The 23,829-nt window shown below is 54.3% G+C and overlaps 2 protein-coding genes across 9 annotated transcripts in view; one reads left to right on the forward strand and one right to left on the reverse strand.

The window, feature by feature from the left end:
* Nucleotides 1-14,984, forward strand: part of KIF13B (kinesin family member 13B) — a 197,595-nt gene extending 182,611 nt beyond the window's left edge. Inside the window, exons 38-40 of the mRNA XM_073892528.1 lie at nucleotides 3,227-3,289; nucleotides 6,872-7,871; nucleotides 10,187-14,984. Of these exons, the coding sequence (XP_073748629.1) occupies nucleotides 3,227-3,289; nucleotides 6,872-7,871; nucleotides 10,187-10,476 (1,353 nt within the window). The 3' untranslated portion in view covers nucleotides 10,477-14,984. The remainder of the gene's footprint in view (nucleotides 1-3,226; nucleotides 3,290-6,871; nucleotides 7,872-10,186) is intronic.
* Nucleotides 14,985-17,437: 2,453 nt separating this feature from the next.
* HMBOX1 (homeobox containing 1) overlaps nucleotides 17,438-23,829 on the reverse strand; it is a 202,708-nt gene continuing 196,316 nt past the window's right edge. For 6 of the 8 annotated variants that reach the window (XM_025873765.2, XM_073892540.1, XM_025873763.2 and 3 more), the window contains one exon: nucleotides 17,438-23,829. This exon is cut by the window's right edge and continues 7,911 nt beyond it. Coding sequence is in view for 2 of the 8 variants with exons in the window: in XM_073892543.1 (XP_073748644.1) it covers nucleotides 20,270-20,284 (15 nt within the window). In the remaining 6 variants the exon portion in view is untranslated. The other 2 variants (XM_073892543.1, XM_025873767.2) reach the window with 1 other exon arrangement.

The raw sequence follows: 23,829 nt of genomic DNA on the forward strand, positions 1-23,829 counted from the left end.
TTCAGGCTCTCAATAGCTCTCCACCAAACCGTTGAAGCAACTTCTTCGTTGATCTCTCCAAGTTTCATATCTCCCCTGTTTAAGGGTTAATCGTCTCCAAGCGTACCTCTTATCACCGCTCATTCATTTACCTTTGATAGCTCGCCAGTGTGGGTGAAAATCAGCCATAAGCTCACAACGCCACCTGCACACGGCCCTAAACTGCTTCCCTGTGCCCGGTGCGAGTCACCCTAGATCATTCTCTCTTCCCCAAGCCCTCCTGGCAGATTGAGTAGCTTTTCTGGGGACAGAGGTGGCAGTAGAGGGAACACATCAGGCGCAAAGAGCCCCGTGCCTTTGCCATGTCATTCTTCATGTTGGAAGTGTCCCTCTGCCCCGGGAAAAGCCGCTCAGTCTTCAAGGCCTGTCTCAAAGTGTAGTCGCCCCCCAGGGAGGGTATTCTAGGCCTGTTTCATTTATCATCCCTTCCTCTGAATCTTCCCTGCGTTTGAAGCTTTCATTCTAGTATTTTCCTTGCTGTTTCAGTTATTTGCATACATGTCCTTGCCCGTCTGCCGAGAGCAAAGCCTGTGACTTTGTGAACTTTGTGTTCTTCCCAGCACCTGTTGCGATGCCTTGTATGCTGTGAGACCCAAGTCTTTGTTGAACTGATTTTGTACATTGAGTCTCGGTTATCTTCTTCATGTAGGACGGTATTATGGAAAAATTTGAAATACATAAAAGTAGAGAGAATACGACCGTGAATCCTGTGTGCTTGTCACCTCGCTTCAGTAAAAATCAATACAGAGCCGGTGTTGTATGCCTATACCCCATCCTCTTTAGCCTGCACCTTTCAGAGTCCTCTGTCGGAGACGTATCTACCTGATGCTCACTTGGCCAGGGTTGGTTTCTGGCAGCTGCCACCACCTGGCTTCCCAAGGAGGGAGCCCCACACAGTTACGAGCACGTGAGCAGTAGGTGTGCTCCAAGTACTTGACAGTACACTCAGGACCCACTCAGACCCGGTCCCATCTTATTTTCGACACTGTGTTTAGCCGTTTCAGATGTGTGTCATCATCCAGTGTCTCACTTCCCCCTTCCTCTGAATGGTGGCCTCGGGGTGGGCCTGTTCACGAAGCAAGTATGTTGCTGGTGAAGAAGTGGTCATGGGAGTGACTGATGGTGGCGGGAAGTCTGTGAGGGGAGACGTGAGGTCTCAGTGTGATGGCCTGGAACCATGACGTGGGGCCCTGGGTACCAGGAAGCCTGTGGGTTCGCTGATGCCACAGTGTCACAGGCTCATCCCTTCACTCATGGCAGCAGATATTTTTTTAAGCGTTTACTGGAGTTTTCTCATTCCCCTGAGTCCGAGAAGAAAGTGTAAGTTGTGTTTCCATGTTCTCTTCAGAAGGGCAAGAGTGCTCTCATCTTAGAGAGGCTTCATCCTGGGTGGTTATGTTCCACCCTTGGTGGGATTTTACCTGTTTATGCTTTGTGGGGGAATGTTTTCACCCCCATCTTTTCTGCTTTAAGGAAGATCTGAGGGATGTAAGTATTTTGGTGTTTGAGCTTAAGAGACGTTTTTTCTGCCTTCATGAAGGAAATATGCTGCGAACACCTTTCCGTTTGTGGGGGACTTCAGATACTGTGGAAGAAAGTAAATACCAAAAGGAAGACGGCAGTCCCTGTATTCAAGGAGTGTAAGGTGGAGTGAAGGATACTTGGTTGAGAGTAACTCCACTGTCACTGTCTACCGGGTCGCCAGCAGAGCGGAGTTATTTGGTGCTGTCAACTCAGGTTAACCTCCTGAGTGCACCATCTTGTTCCAGGTGGGCTCTTGTCCCTTCAGTAAGAGTTGGGACTGCTCAGTAGGAAGCTGGTCTTCGGCCATCCAGCCTTAGTGCCTGCCAATTGTCCGGAGCATCCTGATGGCGTAGAAGCCATCATGGGAATGGGGAGGACCTGGAGCACGTAGGGTCAGAAGAAGGGAAGTGGAAAGATAGGAAATCTGCCTCTCTATGCAGTTTAGACTAGGTAAGAGATGAGTGGTCAGCGACTTTTCCTTTGGATCCAACAAGACAAAGAACACTGCTACTGCATCAAAACAAACTGTGACACCCAATTTTGACCCTCCTGTGAGGCTGCCAGGATCCTCTGTCTGCTGGGCATCCTGAGGCGAGGTCCAGACTCTGGTGCTGGAACGGGAGGACCTGAGAAGGAGCCAGAGGCTGGTTGATGGAAGAAAGGCAGAAGTGGTGGATTCGTGGTTTCTTGGAGAGAATCATGTCTGTCTCTGTATCTCAGTGCCATTGTAAACCCAGCAGCTGCTAAAAGGATGCTTGATTTCTTCTCTTTTGCGGTTACCGGCTTCTTCTTCAGACCTCCCTTTTCCTTATCCTGGTGCTAATGATTTTTTTACTTTTTTTTTTTTTAATGTTCCTTGAGCAGCATGTCCGTAAGTAATGTCGTCCTTCTCTTGCTGTTGCTTACGCAGCCGTTGATTCAGGCCCTCATCCCCTCTCATCTGCTCTGTTGCTGGAGTCTCCTCAGTGATATGCCTACCTTAGCCTTTAAATATTTCTCCAGTCGCTTTGCCTTCTACTACCAGATCCGTCAGCTCAAGCTCCTGCTTTCTTCACTCAGGCATCGCTGGTGGTCCTCGTCCTTACTTGATTGGGATACCAAAGCGCCTCTCCCTGTATCTGTCCCGCTCTGTGCTCTGCCCCAGAAGTGGGCTGTAGCCAGACTGGCCTCCTTACTCCTCACTTCCTGTGACGACACGCGCCGGTCCTGCTTGGGCACCAGTTCTCCCTGGCCCTCAAGGCTTTGTTTGTGTCCCACCTCCTGCCTGAAGCCCTTCCCAATCTTTCCTGTTCCAACCCTTTCTCTCTGGCATCCTATAACACTTGTAGTGCAGAACTGCCTTGACGAACACGCGCCGTATGTGAGCGCAGAGCCTGTGCACATGTAAGCACGCCATGTGTGTTACTGTTTTCAGCACGTTTCTGGGGTTACCAGCTGCTTGCTGTGCTCCTTCCTGCTTACATTTCCCTGTGTAGTGTGGCGCCACTAGCCCTTGGCAGGCCTACTTGGCAGTGACTTGTTAGAATTCGCGAAAGTTGTAGAAGTTCACTTCGACTGGGTCCTCCTGACGGGCTCTTCAGTCTGTTCAGTGGAAACCTTCTCTGGTTATCTCTGTTCTGCTTCTCTTGATCCCTCACGCCTGCCTGTTCGCTTGTTTCCTCAGCCCGTGCCCCGAATCATGGTGCAGGCTGCCCTTGCGGACGCCGGGATGACCAGAGTGGGGGAGGTGAGTCAGACTGGCGGTGGCGGGGGCGGGGGGGACGGTGGCACCTTCACTGGCAGCCGCACCACATGTGGGGGGTGGCCCCGATGCCGTAACTGTTGAGTCCATACCGTGGGTTTTTCATTTTAGCGTTCCCGTTTTGATAATTAGCTATAATATAGGTCACTGTCTTCTCCCTCTATATTTTCCTTGTTCCACTTTTCTATTTTCAACTTGTTAATCATATGATTGCTAAACTTTTAGGTGCTTGACTGCTAATGTAGTCTGTTGCTTTAATAGCCCACTGCTAGGCAGAGGCGATTTCTATAAACAGAACAATCTCCTTATTCCAAGTGTTTGCTTAATTCTCAGTTTTACATTTCATTCTGATTCATGATATCAGCGTGAAAAGACTAATGCTAAGCTGGGGAGAAAATAGTCTCTTATGATCTCCCACAGATGAACAGCACTTCTCATCTTATGAATAGCAAATCTATTTTCTCCCACTGTGCGTTCATTCTCTTAGGAAATTCTGTATCTTCATCAGAAAATTTTATTTATTAAAACAACAGCAAAAATGGGCAAATAATTTGAAAGGGGATTCAGTCCTTTCTGAAAGGCCCTTTCCAATCCAGGACATATTTGGTGTTCACATGGCCCCCCTCGCTCCCCCCGTGAGTTGTGTGAGGCAGGCCTGGGGCCCCAAGGCCAACGGGACAGAGGACCGAGTCTCTTATTGGTGAGGGCACCAGATCTCCTGCAGCCTCTGCAGCTCAAGCCGCACCGCTGTTCGTCCTGGTGGTTTTTGCAAGGCTAGACTTTCACGGCAGTCTCTAGGAGTGGCAGTGGTAAGGGAATAACCCAAGGCTGGGGAATAGGTTTCCACTCACATAGAAACTCCAGTCAAGTGGGAGCGGCTTCCCGCAGTGCTCTCACGGAAGGAATCTGAGGCTGCACTCAGGCTCAGCAGGAAAGAACGGTGCAATCAGGGCTCGCCTTCTGCCACCTTTGGTCTCTGCTGTCGCTGTGGATCTGACCTCTGGTCCCTGGTTGTCACTCACTGGAGCTTTGGATAAACCCTTTAACCTCGCTGGGCCATGTTGTAAAATGCATATTTACATGTGGGAGCAAATGGGATAATGACCAGGGACATCTAAGGCACACTCCCTGGACTGTCACCTCCTCAGGACAGGACGTAGCTGGCCCTTAGCAGACAGCTGTCCATGTGGCAGTGATGGGGTATTACCCACCAGGGGAATAGGGAGCACGCACAATTCCAGAACCAAAGTTCCCGTTCAGATCCTAGGCTCTTGTAATTTTGTTTGTATATTCTTCCCTGCCTGGTCAGTGATATTAAAAATAAAATAGAAAAGAATAAATAAAACATGTACAAGTTGCAAAAGAAAAATGATTGAAGGATGGCCTAATCTTTTAGAGTATTTATGCTGGTGACAGTTATTGATCTATTGGATTTAGTAAATTTTGCAGCCTAGAGATCCATCACAAAAATGGGCTGTTAATCTCAAGAGGTGCCGTTAATTTCGTACCCTGAAAGTGTGCCTTGTGGGGAAAGGAGGGCCTCTGGAGACAGGAATATAAATGACAATTCACGTGAAAATGCATGATTTATCAAACTGCTGAGTTAAGCCAAGTAACTGTAAGAGACTTATAGATCTCAGCTGTTTCCCAGTTCAAATAAATCCTGTATTTCAAATGGAAAATGGCCATTCCTGTAATATAAATAATCTTTCCGTAAATATTGGAAGACATATTTCTTTTTCTGAACAGCACCCTTCTCCAGTGCACCAACCCCATTCCCCATTCCTGCCTTCTCTCTCGCCCCTGTCGTTGCGAATCGGGGATAGAAAGATAACCTGCTCCCTTCTTCAAATGACTTCAGCTGTCAGTGAAAGAACACCTTAGCAGCACCTCAGAAACAGTAGAATGTGGACGGGCAGTGGCTGTCGTCATTCCCCAGGAGATTGGGGCCGCGTGTGTGTCTCTGCCCGTATGACTCAGACGAGTGATCCCAGAGGGGGAGGCCAGCCTCTGTGGCTCCGTCAGCGCTCAGCCCCTCTTCACGGCAGGGCAGGCGGCTGCTCGGCCTGCGTCTCCCTGGATCAGAGGGCCCCCGACCCGTGACATGGGATCAGCCTGCAGCCTGCCGGTCTCCTCTTCTGCCACCTGACCCCCTGCCAGGAGCCGCGAGTCAGCTACCAGGCCCGAGCGTCGTTCGGGGCTGGGCTGGTGAAGCTATGCTAAGTCCCTTGTGAATCCCCCAAGGACATCCTCGTTCCCACTTTGCAGGAGAAAGTGCTCTTCTGGCCTCTAGTGATTCTCTCCGTTCCCTGTGAAGTCCCTGGTGGGCAGGGGATCTGTTTCCGTGGGAACAGGGTTCTGAGCCTGAGTGCAGCAAGGCCAGGGGTGCAGGCGGGTAAGGAGGGACTGGAGATTTAGTGTGCACCCTACTGGGCGCCGCGCCCTGGGGTGAGGGCCTTTTCCTGCCTTGTCAGGCCTCACGGACCCTGCATGGCCATCAAGTATGCATTCTGGCCCACCACCAAGCAAGCGCTGTTCCACACGAGCTGAACGTTCTTCGAGTCAACTCAATTCTGACAGTCTACCTGGAGACCGCGTCAGTACCCACTCAGGCCCACAAGACTGCCCCCGCTTTGGATGCCAGTCGCAAGCCCAGGTTGTCTGTCACCTGTGCTCTGACCAACCGGCTGTAGATAAGAGGTCCCAATGATCCCCACTTGGGTTTGATTAATTTGTTAGAATGCTTCACAGAACCATTTTACTCACTAGATCACCAGTTTATTCCAAGGGATGTGATTCGGAAATCGTATCCAATGGAAGAGAGGCATGGGGCAAGGTGTGGGGAAAGGGTGTGGACCTTCAGTGCCTGCCTGGGTGCCCCGCTCTCCCCACACCCCTGCGTGTTCACCAGTCCGGCAGCTTCCAGAAGCCTGTCCTTCCGGGTTGTTATGGAGGCCTTGTTACACAGGCGCGATTGATTAAATCATTGGCAGTTAGTGATTAAGTCACCGCAGCCCCGCTCTCCGCCGCGGAGGCGGTGGGGCTGAGGCACTAATCAGAAGGTGGGTTCCCCTGGCACCCAGCCCCCATCCTGAGGTGCTGCCCCAGAGCCACCGCCTTAACATGACCTCAGGTGTGGTTGCAGGGGCCGTGTTAGGAATATCAAGACACCTTTATTGCTCTTAACACGTAGGAAACTCCAAGGGTTTCAGGAGCTCTGTGGCAGAAACAGGATGAAGGCCGAATATATATTTCTTAGGATAAGTCAGGCTATCCCAGGCAGTAGTTAGACTCCGAGTGTATACAGAAGGCCAGGAGGTGGAAGGAGCAGGTCGGCGGCCGCCTGGCCCATAGTGGGCTCCTCGGCATTTGGTGCGCGGAAAGCGGTGGTCACATGGACGAAGTGGTGGCGCAGATAGGGACACGGGGTCCGCCCTAGTGCATTAGCAGCTTCCCACCCTGCGAGCCGTCATGTTTCAGCCGACGAAATCTGTCGCAGTTCTTTGGGGAATGAACAGCAAACTTGGGAGTTTTAACCAGTTCTCCTTGCGCCCTTCCCTGCTCCAGGCTCACCGAGAGAGCGTGGGGATCAGTGCGGCCCCCGATGTGACTGCGCACCCGGCCCCCGTGAAGCTCTACGACAGACCGACCAAGGCGCCTGCCCCGCAGGCGGCCGCTGCCGGCGCCCAGGCCCCCGAGGTGCAGGAGGGGCCGCCCAGCCCCCTGAGCGAGGCCTCCAGCGGCTACTTTTCCCATAGCGTCTCCTCCGCCACGCTGTCCGATGCGTTCGTCCCTGGCCTGGACAGCGCGGCGACAGCGGGCGGGCAGACCCCCGGCTCGCCCCCGCCGGCCCTCTGCCAGGCCACCCCGGAGACGGAGCTCCCGCTTCCCCCGACCGCTCCCGCAGCGGACGGTGAGCTTCCCGCCCCCCGGCACGGCCAGGGCAGCCTTCTGTCGCTGCCGGTCCCAGCAAAGCAGGATGCGTGGGGCGACAGCGATGGCGCATGCGAGGCCAAGGAGCTGGTTTCCTCGGAGAAGGAAGACGCGAGCGCACCCCAGACTCCTCTCGCCGCTTGCGCCCCCCCGAAGGAATCGCGCAGCCGGCAGGGCGGGGGCGAGGTTTCTCCCGCCACCACGCGGCTCGGAAGGCCCGAGAAGCACGCAAAGCCGGCCGCGGGCTCAGAGCTGGACGCCCCCACACCACAGGTTCCTCCTGACCTCCTGTCTCTGTCCCCTGCTCCCACGTCTCCGTTCAGAATCCAGAAGGTGCGGACCTCCGAGCTGAAGTCGTTCACGCGCATGCTGGGCGGAGACCCCAGCTGCCCGTCGGCGGCCGAGGAGGACCTGCTGGCCTCGGGGGCGCTGGGCGTCGGCGGGGCCGGGGCACTGGCCCTGGGAAAGCTGGAAGTGTCCTCCGATTCTGAAGAAGCCAGCGAAGTCCCAGAGTGGCTCAGAGAGGGAGAATATGTCACCGTGGGCACCAACAAAATGGGCATCGTGAGATACATCGGGCCCACCGACTTTCAGGAGGGGACGTGGATCGGAGTGGAGCTGGACTTACCTTCAGGTGAGTGGTGCTGCTTGGGGCCTGGTTCCCGGCGCGCAGCTGACTTAGCCGAGGGCGGGCTGGAAAATGAACCTGCTGTGTGCCCCTGGGCGTGTCATTGGACCTCCCCGAGCCTCTACTTTTCAGGTCACTGCTTTTCAGAACCAGGAATAAGAGTTTCCTAAGCCTTCTCTTTGTTTAACCTACATTTTTCAGAAACCTAAGACATTAATTGAAAGCCACTATCAATTTGGTAATGAATTTAAGTGCCTTTTTTTTAAAGTCACAGAGGCCTCTGCTCTTGAACTGTAATAACAGTCTAACAGCTCTGTGTGCTGCGGCCGCTCGGGTTGCAGACACAGATGCCTGTGGGGGTGCTTGGACGCCTGGGCTGGAGAACAGAAGGCGGGGTGATCTGAGGTGCATTCCAGGCTCACCAGCCTCTTAAATGTCATTGTAGAACGGCACATCTTACAAGCGACTGGATCACCATTTTCCGAAAAACCGGGGGCACAACTTAAGGAACTACTTGGTCCTTTAGATGTTTGTATTTATTTATTTATTTAAGAAGGAGAGCAGGAGCAGGGGGAGTGGCAGGCAGAGGGAGAAGCAGACTCCCCACTGAGCAAGGAACCCCACATGGAGCTCGATCCTGGGATCCTGAGATCATGACTTGAGCGGAAGTCAGACGCTCAGTCAGCTGAGGCACCAGGCATCCCCATATGTTTTTTTTTTAACACAGCTTTATTGTGATACCAATTCACATACTGTAAAGTCTACCTGTTAAAAGTGAACAGTTTAATGGTTCTGAGTATATTGTGCAACCATTACCACAGTCTACTTTTAGAATAGGTTTGTCAACCTTCCCCCACAAAAAAGCCACATGTCCATTTGTAAGGCAGTCTCCTCCCTAAGCCCTAGGTAACCAATAATCTATTTTTTGTCCCTCTAAATGTATATGAAATGTCCCAATCTGGACTTCCACATAAAGGGGATCAGGCAGTATGTGGGCTTTTGTGACTGGCTTCTTTCACTTAGCATGATTTTCCAAGGTAGATCCCGTTACAAGCTGGGTCAGCCCTTCATTCCTTTTTATGGCCAGATACACAATTCCGTTGTGTGGGGGGGCACCTTTTGTTCATCCATTTGTCAGTGGGTGGACATGTGGGTGGTTTCCACTTTTTGGCGCTTGTGAATAATGCTGTAAGTTGGAAGTGGTTCCAGAAGAGTCCTGTAGCTAGAATATTTTTTGAAGGAGTATCTGCTAGTGCAGGGGAATTGGGAGAGAAGTTTATATCTGCAGTTGAACTCAAGAATTGAAGAGGAATTAACAAATAGATCAGTTCATCCAACAATAAGTATTAAGCATCTACCATGTAGCAGTCACCATGTTGGATCCGAAGGATACTTTGAGGAGCGAAATAAAGTCCCTGGTTTCACTGGACTTTCATTTTAAGAGGGAGAAAATTGCCAAGTAGACACATAAATAAATAATTAAAATTTGATAGTAATAAGTATGAAGAAAATGAAATGGGGTGAGCGGGCAGGATGGTGGGGAACCTGGAAGCAGGGAGCCGGTGCTGGGGGGGGGGGTGTGCATGCCCTGGGAGCCAAGTGATAGCGGTGGCCCGAGAGAGATGGTCTGTTAGGTGCTTTGAGAGGTGCACTGAGGGGACCCTTGTTGACGGAGAGCAGAGGTGTGGGGGGGAGAGAAGGGCAGGTCAGGATGTGCAGACAGTGAATGTAGAAAATTCACGATTGTTTTTGCTGCAGAGATCATGTTCCCCATCAACCTGTCCCCATGGCACATTGACATGTAGGGGTCATGGGGGCCCGTTTCTTCAGGCACCCTCTCCCTGTACTGACTTGACTGCGGGGTTCTCCTTCTTTACCTCAGTGCATTTTCTGTTGCTTTTACAAAGGAAACTTCCTCACGCCATCTTGATACATCAAGTGTGATATCTCACTAGCTACAATTTGGTAATTTGCCAGTTTCCATCTGTTAGAGTCAGGAAAAATAATCGTTCTACAGTGACATCCATCCTAGGTTTACATGTTGACCAGCCAGGTTGAAGAAGGTCTGTGCCCCAGGCTCGGGTGGGGTCGGTCCAGCTCTGCTTTGGTGACTTGCCCGCACCCGTACATCGGAAATGGCAGGACCTGGGGCTGCCCGGGGGTGCCAGTCCTTGGGGACCACCGTGTGCCTCCAGGGTCACCCCGGCCTCCTTTGCTCAACAGTGAGCACCTGTGCCCCCAGGGAGCCACCAGGCACACAGGGCCCCGGAGTGAGGGGCTCTAGGAAGCCACCCCCATGTGTTCTTCTCTCTTCCCCTCAGGTAAGAATGACGGCTCCATCGGAGGAAAGCAGTACTTCAAGTGCAACCCCGGCTATGGGCTGCTGGTGAGGCCAGGCCGGGTGCACAGAGCAGTGGGCGCGGGCCGGCGGCGTGGCGCAGGGCTCCGGCCGCAGGGCGCCCCCGAGCCCCGCAGGAGCAGCACCCTCTCCGGCTCTGCCACCAACCTGGCCTCCCTGACAGCGGCTCTGGCCAAGGCGGAGGGTGCCCCGGCACTGAGGGCCGACAGGAGCCATAAGAACCCTGAGAACCGAAAATCCTGGGCCAGCTAAACCAGTGCTGGATGCCGTGCCGCGCCCCCCCCCCCCCCCGGGTTGCATCCTCCCGGGCTGCTGGCCTGCTTCCCTCTGCTTCCCAGGCAGAGGCTGACAGAGAGGCGGTGGCCAGTGCCCCCTTCCGAGCCTTGCCAGTGACAGCCCCCGGGGTGGGGATGGGAACTGAGTGGGCAGGGACACCTTAAACCCCCTTCCGTGGGGATCACGGCGAGGCATCCTTTCTGCACAACACAGGGCTGCTGACCTCTCCCTGCTCCTCCCGGGACTCTGGAAGCTTCATTTCTTCCTCTGCTCAGAGAATGGGGAGGCATCTCAGCAAGGTAGAGGGTGGAAGGTTCTAGGAGCCCAGAGCCGTCCTGGATTGTGGGAGCGAGGCTCCTGCCCATCCCCATGCCTGGGGTTCCTCCCCGCCCCCCAGGGGCTGCTGTTGTTCCTTTTTTTGGTTCTGATGACCCCATTAACCTCCTAACCTTCCCAGTGCCTTTCTTTCCTGCAAAGGTGGGGCATCCTCCCTATGCCTCTAGAGCCAGCACCCCGGCTGACCTACGCTGGACCTGGCTTGCTCCCTAGGCTCACTGTATCCCTCTGGCCCCCGGAGTCCCTACACCAAGTAACAAGCTCCCGTAAGTGCCTCTGGCTAGCCTCCTGGGGTTCCTGACACTGGGTCCAGGGCGCCCCAGCAAGGGGCACTGGGCCTGGCCCCTCCCGCCTTTCCCTCTTCCTTTCCACAGGGTTCCTTAGGGCTTTCTTTGTGGGTGTCTTAGTGTCTTTAATACCTGCAAAGTGTTTTCTCTTTGCCATTTATTCCCTTAACAGAGTGCTTAGAATATATTTATTTATATTTATTTTTTCAAAATCCGAAGTCATTCGCGAGCCACAATCATCTGCCCAGGCATGAGTGCCCGGGGCTTGCCTCGCACATCACCAGCCTCTGAGGTCACTCAGGGCTGCCAGCCTCCGGCCTCAGGTGGAGGTTCCCAGAGGGGCCAGAGGATGATGCCCCTCCTTATGTCGTTATTGACACAGATACACAAGTGGCCTTACTCTAAGGTGACAGTGACAACTTGGAGAATTATGTTGTGCTTCTGCAGTGACAAAGTCAGAGGCATCACAACCTTATCTGGTGCAATTTTAGTTTCTTGGAAGGACCTTAGACTAGTTTAACTTCTTGGCAATTCCCTACCCTGACTCCCTCACCGAGCCTGGGGGACTGTGGCCTAGCAGAGCTCCCCACTGTCCCTGTGTCTGGCCCTTTGCCGAGCCACAGACGCGTCCCAGACAGCATGAGACCTCCAAGAGCATTGCCCACCTCCTGCCGGGATACCTCCGGGCCTGGAGCCCTTCCCTGCTGGGCTCACTGGGAGGGGGTCTGTGGAAGCGGGCAGAGGGCTGGTGCCTTGCAGGCCGCAGTGGCCCAGGGCCCATGGGGCCCCTCCATGGCAGCAGTAGACCAGTGACCACCTGCCGTGTGCATCCTCACGAGCTGACTGCAGGAGCCTAGGGGACACCGTGGCCCCCTCCGGGACAGAACCCTGGGTCAGGATTTGTGCGCAGCCGTCTTAGAGGCCCTAGCTCTCACGTTTAGACCCTAAAAAACAATGCCCAGAAAGCCCTTTTTTGCAAAATCTTGTTCTCTAGGGATTTGAAGCCCCTCCCGAGAAGGAACGCCAGGTTCCGTGCCCCTGGGTGGGGCTGGGTGGGGCCTGCGGGCAGCTGGGGAAGCAGAGCCCCGTGGGTACCCCCAGGTGTGCGGCTGCTGCACGCCGCGTCCCCCCCCCCCCCGGGGAGGAGCCTGATTAATTAGCTTCCATTAATTACACGTGGCGGTGCCCGCCCGCCTCTCGGGCCCAGCTCCCTAACAGCCCGTTGTGCGCCAGCGCGGTTTAACCTCCGCCTGGGAGGGGGTGGGCCACACTCGGCGGACAACGCGCCCCCCCCCCCCCAAGGACAGAGGACAGGGCCCGGAGCGGACGAGCACACCCCTGGCGTAGCTTTAGCCCCGCAGATGTTCATAGTTTCAGAGCTGGACGGGATCTTCTCACTGGGAACAGGCTGAAGCCGAGGAGAGGTCGGTGCTTCTTTCCCGCTTGTAGAAGCTTGGGCGCCCGACTGCCCGCCAGGCGCTCTCTGCTGTTCCCCGGAAGCACTAGGCACAGCGCCGTGGCTGCTCTCCCACCCCCGGGGGCCCCTGCATCCCGTCCTCGGGCGCACAGTTCCCTTGGCCCGGGAGGGCGGTGTCTCTGTTCCTCCGGCCGCGGCGGCCACGAGCGCACCGCGGGGACTCCTGCCGGGCGCCCCACGTGTGAGGGGACCCGGGGCGGGGAGCAGCCGCGCCTGCGTGCCGCCCGTCTTCGTGCTGCGCGTTCTGTGCCCCGCTCTTCGGCGGAAGGTCCTTCCCGGCACAGAAGCCCTCTAACAACCCGCGCCCGGTTTAGGGCTCGTCTCTGGGGACGCCGGCGTCCGTGGGCCCGTGCACGCAGGTCCGGCGCCACCCCTTTCTCTGGGGGCGAGCAGCTCCTGCCCCCACAGCCTCCGGTGACCAGCCTGCGGGCCCACGTCGGGCACCGCGCTCACTGGGGAGAACCAAGGGAAGGTGGAAGGCCGGTGGGCTCTGTCGCTCGGGCTGGGTAAGATGGCGTCGACCGCAGTGGGATTGAGGGCCCGAGCAGGGCGGCCGGGGAAGAGCCCTGACCGAGTTCAGACCGGCCGGGCGTGGGAAGAGGTTTCGGGACCACCTTTCCTTCCTCCCAGGCTCGCCGCCCCCCCCCCCCGCCTGCTTTTTAAACACGGCCACGTCCCCCGCCCGAGATTCCCCACCACCGTCCCAGGTCCCCGCATCTCTGCCCCCGGGCGCAGCAGCCTGTGCTTGGAGCCCGGCCTTCGCTGGGCCTGGAGCACCCGAGGGAGCGCCGGGCGGGACAGCTCTGTTGCCCCCCCAGGTGGGCAGGTCATCGTTCTTCGTGGGAGGAAGGTGCTGCGGGGGCTGCTTGCCGGGGTTTCCTGCCAGTGGAGGGCGCTTTGGGCCCCGTCCTGTAGAGTGTGAGAGAGGACAGGGCCGCCCCGTCGGAGTTCTCGGGAGGGGGGAGCTGTCGCTGCAGCTGGCCGGTCACCAGTGCCCGGAGAGGCGGGTGTGGCTCTCCTGCCCCAGCTGCGGCCCCGCGGGCACCCTGGCAGCCACGAGGGCTGTGCCGGGTCCTCGCAGGGACAGGGTTTGCCGTCCTGAGCCTCCCGTCTTCGTGCTCCGCCACCTGCACGTCCCTTCCAGGCCCGTGTGTCGCCAGATGACTCGGGGTGCAGGCGTCACTCCACTGCAGTCCGCTGTCTTCCCGGGCAGTCCCCCCTCCTTGGTGGGGGAGGGGGTGAGCAGTGCCAGTCGGAAGGAGGCCCGCCCTGCTCTGGTCTCTGGCCTTCACTCTGGCTTCTTCGGTGCAGACTCCTGGTAACTCGTTGCTGGGAAAGCAGTGACACGAAGTAGATGTCACTAAAGCTGTAGCCCAGGAAGTCCCCACAACCCAGCATTTATTGGACCAGAGGTGGCGTCTTGCGGGTCGCGTGACCGTGGGAGACGGAGGGAAGCCCCCCATCTCCCCCTGTCTTCTGTTCTCACCGATAGGCCTGATGGTAACCGGTGTGTCAGCGCTAGGGTGCGGGATGTGGTTCTGGCAGCTCCCAGGCTCTGGGATCCGGGGTGACAGCAAGAGGGGATGGGCTGCCTGCACGCAGGTGCCGCACGAGGACGTGTCAGGGGCCAGACGGGGGCCGCAGGGGGGCAGCTGTCCGGAATCCCAGCCTGGCCAGAGGGCACGGGAGCAGGAGAAAGCACAGCCCGCGCGTGGGGCCGGGCTCAGCCCTGAAGGGCCTCGTGTGTTTGCGGAGATTGGCGCTTCCGTTGAGCTGTGAATGGGGCCCTTGAAGAGTTTGAACGGCTTTAAGCGTTTCCATCCCCCATTACTTCCCTTTTCTCCCCTTGGCTTACTGTTCCCTGTATGGGAGACCCACAAGAAGTTCCAGGGTATTTTCCTGGCGAAGACCAGCCCCACTTGCCTGAGGTCTGCCCGGAGGCCTGCACCTTGGACGGGGAGTGCCGGAGGAGGAGGCCACCTGTCTGTCGTGCCTTATCCTGGGGACGGCCAGTGCAGCCTGTCTTTTATGCCCAAGACACTGGCTCGATGATCTCCACACGCCTCTCTCTCTCTGAGAAGTCCGACGTGCCTTCAGCCGGGCCACTGACACTAATTTTGTGGGGGGTCTTGGAACATCTCCATGTGCGGAGTTTTGTGAATACAATGGGTTTGCATATAAAGAAGTGATTTTGATTGGGGGACTGTATTGATTTGCTGCACATGAAATGGGAGTTTAAAAAAATCCAAAGACTCTGTAATGAATTGTAAAGACTGAATGATTTGTATTATATAATGAACTAAACCTCTGTAATTTTGTACCATATATGCCTTTCCCTCGTATGACCAGCAGCCTCTAAATAAAACCAGATGATTTCTTGCCTATGTCTGAGGTTGGTCTTGTTGCTTTTCCCTCCCTGACCCAGGCGCGGGGGTGTTTGGGCTCATTGTAGACGGCCCACAGGGCAAGGGATGGCCTGGGCCTGAGGCTTTTCAAGATTGAGACTAGAAGAGGGAGGTTCGGGGAAGCAGCAGGTCCCCAAGCGCACCTCTCCGGCCCCTGTGCTCTTTGTGGTGTAGACTGAAGAACCGGGGCGGGGGGGCCCACAGGTGGCCAGTCTTACTCCCGTTAGTTGAGACCTCTCACAGGAGCCCAGAACCAGTGGAAACTTTCGGGTAATGGGAGCATCTGGGCTAACTGGGAGGCAGCTGGCCTGGAGGGGGGGTTGGAGGTGGTGGGGACAGGCTGCTTCTCTGGAGGAGTGTGTCCCAATTCTCAGGGCACAGCCCCACTGCCCTGATCTACAAGATCGACCCCCCAGCGGACCCCCTAACTAGGGAGCCGAGGACGTGTTCCACTGCTGCGCAGGTGGCCCTGGGGAGGGGATGGTGGTTGCAGACACTGGCAGGGCTGGTCACACCCCCGCAGGCTGTGGAACCCAGTGTTCTCTCTTGGTTCCTGCTTTTAAAGATTTTATTTGACACAGAGAGACATAGCGCGAGAGAGAACACAAGCAGGGGGAGTGGGAGAGGGAGAAGCAGGCTTCCCGCCCAGCAGGGAGCCCGACGTGGGGCTCTATCCCAGGACCCTGGGATCCTGACCTGAGCTGAAGGCAGACGCTTAACGACTGAGCCACCCAGGCGCCCCTCCTGGTTCCTGCTTGTCCCCATCCTCAGGACATGGCGCCCAGCGTGGCCCAGCACGGTTCACAGCGGCCCGTCCGACCTGGGCGGATGGACAGGTCTCCTGTCAGATGGAGCACGGGGCGGGGACGAGGCCGGCCCAGGGTGCTGCTTTCACAGGGGACCGACTCCCTGGGCAGCCCTGTGGCCACGGCTCACTTGGCCCTCATCTGATGTGAATGTCCTTGCAGATGGAGAGGGCCGATCGGAGGTGGCCACCAGTCGGGGCACATCTTTGCGGGACTCGTTTATACTCCTAAGTGTCAAAGAGTTGTTCTCAGAGAGAAGTACTGCCAAATTATGACAGAAATTTGGCAGCCGGGAGCAGCCCTGCTCTGAGGCAGGAGTCTGAACGCAGAATTGATCTAGCTCCTGGGATAAATCCTCATTTTCGAGTTGCTACTTGTTCTCTCGCAACTCATATTACCTTCTCTGTCTGCCTGAGGCTGTGGGGTTGTTACGGTTGCTCAGACCCGAAAATGGGCTCCAGTGGACCCGTCCCATTTAGTTGGTTCAGTCACTCACTCGCTGCGTCGCTCAGTGCCCTTGTCCTGCACCGGCGTCGTGCAGCGAGCGGGGCCGACAAGCGATCCCGACGAGCCCCACGGCCGGGTCTAGAGGGCAGGGGGCCGCCAGGAGGGGCCCCAGGGGCTCTAGGGGTTGAGGAGGTTCCCTCCAGGCTGGTGTTTGCAGGACTCGGAAGGACAGGAGGTGGAGGGGGTACTGCTGGGCAGGCGGCGGGCCTGAAGGAAGCAGAAAGCAGTTTGGGCCCAGACAGAGGAGCGTGAGGCGAGGTGCCGAGGGTTCTCGGTATTCCCTCCCCCATCCCCGGCCCACCTCCACTTGCGACTTAGGGTTTGGGGGCAACTTAAAATTTAGCAGAGCTTTTTCTAACGACGTATGTATGGTAAGAAGAGGATACCGTTTACTTCTCAGGCTTCTCTGAGGAGGAGTAAGCAAATCAAGCCGAGTCTGTTGGGTGAGAGGGGGCTCGGGCACTGTCCTTGACTCCTGCATAAGGATCTGACCCCAACCATTGGATGTCTTTAACACAACGAAGCTTCAGCTTTCTTTGATTCCATTTTTCCACTGCTAAAGGTGAAGAAGCCCTGGGAAAGATGGCTCTTTTAAGAAAACGAGGTGCTCGGCATGTGGCCTGGAGTGGGAGAGGGAAGGTGCGTGGAATGTCACGGCTCGGCACGAGGAAGGACAAGGCCGCGGTCCCCGCGGTGGAGCAGCCGCTAGGACCGCAGCGGTTCTGGGATGGGGGGCAGCTGGGGGTAAGGAAGGCGGAAGGGGAGGGAGGCGGGGGCCTGCGTGAGGGCGCCACTGGGCGGGACAGCCCGCGGAAGGCCCGGCCGCTTCCGGGTGGGACGCACCCTGAGAAGGCAGTTCGGTCGGAGGCGGACGGACTCAGGGGCTTTCGTGAGCAGGTGGCATTCCCTCTCAACCAGGTGGTATTGGACGTCACCCCAGCCCTGTTCAGGCGTCCTCGGGTCCGGGCGCACCAATCGCTTTTTTTTTTTTTTAAGCAAAGGCACTGACTTCCGAAAGGGAAGGCCGCCGCCCCCCCACCCGCCGCCACCCCGTTAGTGTCGGGGCGCTGCCCAAATGACCGTCCTTACCCAAAGAAATCCCGACCAGGCTTTGTTCAGTTATACGTTTTATTCTCTAATAGGTACAATACTAAAATAAACACAAATTAAAAAAAAGTTTTATTAAAACAAAACTGTACAAAAAAGCAGTATACTACATTTTAATTACAGAACAGTCTACTGTCCAAAAGGCACTAATCCAGAATAGGAGATACAATGATACAGGACTCATTTGAACTATTTTAATCAATACAATAGAGCACTTGTTCCTTTGACCATTTACATCTAGAAACAAGGGCTTTTTGCTACAGTCATTACACATTGTTATAAATATGAGTCCCACAGGTGAAGGTGCAGTATCGCTCTCCCTAGACAAGGTTCACGCCAAGAGGGACTGCCGTGGGGCTGAGAGGTGGGCGGGCGGCGGGGGTGGGGCCCGGGCGGGGCGCCGGACGCCTTCCCCGGGGAAAGGCGACCGCCCTGGGCGCACAGAGCTTGTCTTCCGGCCTGGCCTCTCAGATGGTTGGTTTCTGGCCGTTACTGGCAGCCACTTTACCCCCCTCTTGTGTGTTAGCACCGGGAAAGTGGGTTCTGAGATGCTCCAGGGAACTGGGGCTGCAGGTCTGGGTGATGAAGCGCCAGCAGCTCAGCAGAGGGGAGGCATTTTGGTAACCTGGTCTGAAAAAGGCAGAGGGACACAGAGCCCAGGGACGGCCAGTGAGCGGGGCACTAGAGCCAGGCAGAGCCCCCTGCTACTTTCTGGGCAGACTTCTGGCCCAGAACTGAGAGGTCCTGCATCTCCTCCTGAGGGACCCGGTGGAGTTTTCTGTTAGGGAGATCTGACAATCTTTTGTTTTCGAAGTTGCTTTCTGGAAGTGGGATTCTGCTTCCCAGAGGCCAGTGCCCTGCCTCACTGCTGCCTCAGGACAGCGAGCAGCTCCTGGGCAGGAGAGGGCCAAGCTCTGTCCACTTCTGCATGTTTGGTGGCCTGGACAACTCTCTAAACCCCAGATTTCATTCTCTAATGGACTCTGGACCTAAGGAAGAGAGATACTGCAGCTTTCCAAACAGTGTCATACACATATAAGACAAAGACAGGCATCTGATGTTAACAAAAATAAGTAACAAAGAAATAGGATTAAACCAAATCTCTTCTCACAGCATCCTATACTACATCCTCCTTCTGCTTAGCAGAAAATTGTACGTACACAAAAATACAAATACACAATTTTGTAGAACAGTCTGATTTTAATATATTTATATATATTTATATTTATACGAGTGGCAGGTTAGTTCATTATATAGAGCTTTTTGCACTTTTGGCTCATATGCAACAAGGCTTATAAATTCAGCTTTAGCTTTCATTCAGGTTTTATAGCTTTTGAACAATTGTTTTCACATTTAAAGCAGCATCCAATTTGCACTAGGAGTTTGTGGTGATTACAGGAAAGATGGGGTCAGGAGGTTACTGACAGGGAAGGCAGGGCCAGGGGCAGATATACATTCCAGTGTGTGTGGCGATGTCAGAGGATTGCTATGGGACAGAGTTGACCATGATGACCCCTTGAGGTAGACTGAACACCTTACAGCAGACTCAGACACAGGTGCGACTCCCCTCAGGGACACATGGTGCACAAGATGGGGGACAGAGACCAGGAGACACCAAAAGGAAACACAAAGACTAAGACACACGACGGCCAAGGCAGGGAAAGGGCGCTCTGCCCCCACACCCATCTGGCAGGGACCCCACACAGCCCGTCGCAGATACTCGAGTATTTGGTGGACACTAAAGACTTTCAGGCAGTCCCAAGGCATCTGGTCCATGGTATCTGATCAGATTATGACCGTCAAACTCACTTTCCATTATATAACCAGCTGCGCCAGCTCGTTCCCACCCCTGCCATGGACAGGCAGACAGAGCTGCACGTGGTTCCGCCACCGGAACGAGTCCCCAGCACTGCGCGGCCGCCGGAGTGTTCGGGTCCGGTTAATGGAGAAGCAGGCGGGCCTCCTCCGCCTCGTGCTGCACCGCACTGCCGTCCCCTGCGCTGCTGCAGTCCCCGCGCACGCGCCTCTGGGACAACTGACAAGCACCCGGGGAAGCTGTCAACACCAGCATCCGCAGGACCGAGCAGCAGCACACGGCCGACTCCGGGTTGCTCCAGGGCAGCCTCCCTCTCGTCAGCACCGTCACCACCACGGCAGCGGTCTGCCACTGGATCACTTTCATTAACCCGCCTCCCTTGTCTATCCAAATCCAAAGGATTCCTCTGGCAAATCTGCCCATACCTGTTCAATGTGAATGCCCACCATTTGGGTTATTACATTGTCTGAACAAAAACGCTGGATTATTAATGAAAATAAAGTGCCTGGGTATGGATTTGTCCATCTTGCAAAAACTTTCTAATGCACCAACAAATCATCTGAGCGCTGCTTAGTGCCGTGATGTGAACAGAGTGCAGTCACAAAATAATCCGTCGTACACCCACATTTAATAAAGGCCCCGAATTTAGGTCAGACTTCAGTTACTTTAAAAAAGAAGCAAACAAATAACCTCACACTCATTTTCAAAGACGCACTTTTGATCTTGCTTCGCCCCCCGCGATGATGGCCCTTCTGAGCCCCTGTGAGCAGACACCCTGACCCCTCAAATCTCGGAAGAGAGGACAGGGGGAGGCAGCCAGGGTTCCAGTGATTAATGATGGCAAATGAATCATTGTGTTTTTAACTATGATTATCTGACTCTTTGCCCTCTTGGATCTGGATGCCCTTCCCAGCTGCGGACACGGACGGACTGACTGCTTGCTCTCCCCTATCCTCCCCACTCAGTAGCTGCAGACCTCGCGAAGCAGGCTCCTTTAACATTCTCGAGGAGCCGAGCCTGGAACCGCATCAACAGAGACATCCCTAAAAAGCAGCACAGGAAAGAGTGACAAAGCCAGCCTGATGGGGCAATGACGATGTCGCCCTGCCCACGAGCTTGCCCTTGCAGTTGTTCTGCCTGCAGAACGCCAGGGACCCTGGAGAGGGGCAGCTCTCTGCGCCCGCCCCTGGGGGCTAAGTGCAGGGTGGGGAAGGGATGGGGGCAGGGCACAGGCCGACTCTCTGGCAGGTCCCAGAGGTCTGTAACTTGCTTAGGCACTTAAAAAACGTAACTAGAAATGTATCCTTGGAAGGTACTGCATACCCAACGGTGACTATGGCCGTGGAAGGGAGGGAGGGGAGCCCAGGGGAATCAGAGAAGGCTGTGGGCTCTTCCAGGGGAGGCAACTAGGATGTTCTTGGTATCTTCTGGAGAGGAATGTCCCACCTTGCAGCCTGGGTGAATGTGAAGAAACCAGGGCTGGGCCCAGCAGGGGCCTGTTTTCTTTCCTGTTTCTGCAGACCAGGGTGAATGGACGGGGGAGAGCAGGTGTGTGGGAAGTCGGGACAGCCTGCTCTAGACTCACAGCCACAGGACTGCACGGGCCTGCTTTCTGTTGTCCGCGTGAGAAAAACTACTAGGAAAGAAGAGGCCCTTTCGAAAGGAGTGTTCTGGCAAAACCAGTGAACAGTATAGAAAAGCCTTGCCAGAGATGCCGATGCTTGAAGGGAGAAGCTCCCTACCCTCCAACCCTTGCCCCCAAGAACTTTGGTTTTGGTTTCGTGGTGCCCATTTTCAGAGATGCAGGATCAAGGGGCTCACTGACTCTAACATACTGAAATGTGGTTTTCAAGGCAAATCATTAACAGTAATGCTCTTGAAAGCAGCCCACGGCTGAGCTCTCACCTTCATTCAGTCCGCTCTACTAATGTGTGCACTGCCTACCTGGCCTAGGACTCTGGCATACAAACAAGAGTTGAGGGTAGGATCACTAGAACGGCTGCTGTTTATGTTAATACAGAACTAATGTCGTTTTGCTTCCAGTTTAATAGCTTCAACGAATGATGAAGTGGAAAAATGACCCTCATTAATTTATGCTGGGCTCTTAGTTCCAGACAAGCAACAAAAGGGGAGTGGTTTCTGGGCTTAAAGGAAGCCAGAAAACAAGACTGAATTTCAGCGTGACCTGGAAGTGATGGGAAGCTGGAAAAGTTATAAAGGCGACACAAATCTTGTGACTCATCTCTGCTACGCGTACTGGTTCGTTAAGAGTCACGTGCGCTTCCCAAGGACAGAGTTAATGTTTCCATTCCAAAATTTCAGGGGCACCCAACTGCCACCAGTCATGCCAGATCCGGATCAATAGCTAAACGGAAGGCACACATACCTTGTTCCCTTCACATTAGGGTGGGTTTTCTTTTTTTTTTTTTTTGGTGGGAGGAATAGATAATCAAAAAACCCCATTAGCCAGCTAATGAAACAAGGTACCTATTACAGGGGCCACCAATCCCAAGTAGTCAACCTGGTGAATCCGCTCACGGGGCCACTCCAACTGGGGCTTTCCTCCGGGGCGGATTCCACTCTCTTGGGCTTCAAGGATGCCCAGGACACGACAGAGTGGATGAGAAGAGAGAGGGACAGCCAGCCCCTGAGAACCACTTATTTGCAAGAGGAAAAGAGCTGGAGAAGCGAGGGGGAGAGAAACATGGAATTTCAGTCCCGTCCTCAGGTCAGCTTGGAGTTGGTGCCCCTACAGTAGTCACTGAGCTGCCACCTGAACCCCGAGGCAGCTTGCCCCTGTGCCGGACTGTGGTTATTAGAAAGTTCTTATGCTGAGCCCAAATCTGCACCTGTCTCCATGCAGGGCAGACACAAATACCAGAGTCCCAGAACCTCCTACTGGCTCAGGCCCACTGCCTCTCGTGACCGTGATGGACGTGAGAGCAGAATGAGCTGGAATGGCTTAGCTAAACACTTCTGTGCAGAAGCAGGATGCCTAAAAGTAAGAGATGCTCTTACTACGAAGATGCTCGAAGAGCTAAACAGAGGGAAAACAGGAAGTGTGTGAGATTTTTAACATTCTCTGCTTCAACTAACTGGAAGTGCTAGTAAATTCTACTTCTCCTCAAAACACAGATGAGACAGCCCTACTGTTTCTTTCCCCAAAGAGGCAGGAACTCATATTTGCCTTCGGAAGACAGGATGCTTGAAACAAGAGGTTTCACATCACAGCTGCAGAGCCTCCCTTAGGTCACACTACGTTTCTATCACTGTCACTAAGCAAGGAGAAAGACCAAGGGGAAGGGATGCTCTTGTGTCTAGATCATCACGGTAACACTAGTCCAGTATCAGAAGGGCATGGAGAGAGGATAGCATTGGGAATTCTCCAGCGTGGTCGTGTGGGGAAAACGAAACAGGTTAAATGCAGTGGTTTCACTCAGAGCAATGCCAGGCAGACTCTGTGGTCCATTCTCCAATGAACATCCTACTAAGATGAAAGGAGCAAATGGAGATTTCACTCTTCTCCATTAAGGTGTGCAGTCTGTGAATCTTCAAGAATAAACGAGACAGAACAGTCAGCACAGTGCCTGGCACACAGTACATGCTCAGTAAATGTCAGCTGCTATTATCATGGGCTTTGAATGCTTCAGGAGGTCTGAATGTTTGTCTCTTGTTGCATCATGATTTAGAATGACGTCTTTACTCTGTTTTCTTGTAAGAGCAACTTCTGGCGTTTTCTTCCAAAAAATATGTATGTCATGGGTAAGTACTACCCATGTTTTCATGGATTTTGGTGAGTTGGCTTTCTTTTTACTCTGTTTTCTTGTAAGAGCAACTTCTGGCGTTTTCTTCCAAAAAATATGTATTTCATGGGTAAGTACTACCTATGTTTTCGTGGATTTTGGTGAGTTGGCTTTCTTTTTTGCTTTTTTCTTTTTAGTGGGGGCTGCTGGTGGTACGGGCATTTATGGTGTAGGGTGTTTTGAATCACTGAAGTGGACTCTGGAAACACCTGGGGAGGGAGATGTCTTGCCAACTCCAGTTCTTTTTTAGTAGCACCATTCCTTAAGCAGCACATCTAATACTTTGATCCCTAAAATAGATTGTGTTAGAAGGTTTTAACTGCAGTGATAATTCTATTTTCTTTGAATGTAGGCAGATAATCAGAATGTTCTGCTGGCCGTTTTAATGCACGTCTCACAAATCACAGAATTATACTCAGCTAGTCAGTTCTCAGAATTGCAAATCTTAAGACAGATTCTCAACTGTAATGAAGACAGTTATCTTCCAGCAGCTGGGAGAATAAGGGACGGGATATTCTGCTCTTTGGGGTCATAAATCCACGATCATTCCAACTGTCAGAAGACTGACAGGATCCCACAGAGAAGTCTCAAGGACAGCATGTGTGTTGTGAGAGCAGGCGTGCTAGGGGTGGGGCTGAAAGTCCCTTTTAGATCATATAGAAAGAGAAGCACTGAGTAAGAACTTTTACTGGCATTTTTCCTGATTTAGCCCAACTGCTATATATTTGGAGGTATTTTTGAGGGGAACAAGAATAAAGGACCCAAGGCAGAACCTTTTCCCAAAT

Source organism: Callorhinus ursinus, unplaced genomic scaffold (assembly GCF_003265705.2).
Source record: "Callorhinus ursinus isolate GAN/ISIS: 27379988/994484 unplaced genomic scaffold, GSC_fseal_2.0 scaffold4, whole genome shotgun sequence".
Classification (NCBI taxonomy): domain Eukaryota; kingdom Metazoa; phylum Chordata; class Mammalia; order Carnivora; family Otariidae; genus Callorhinus; species Callorhinus ursinus.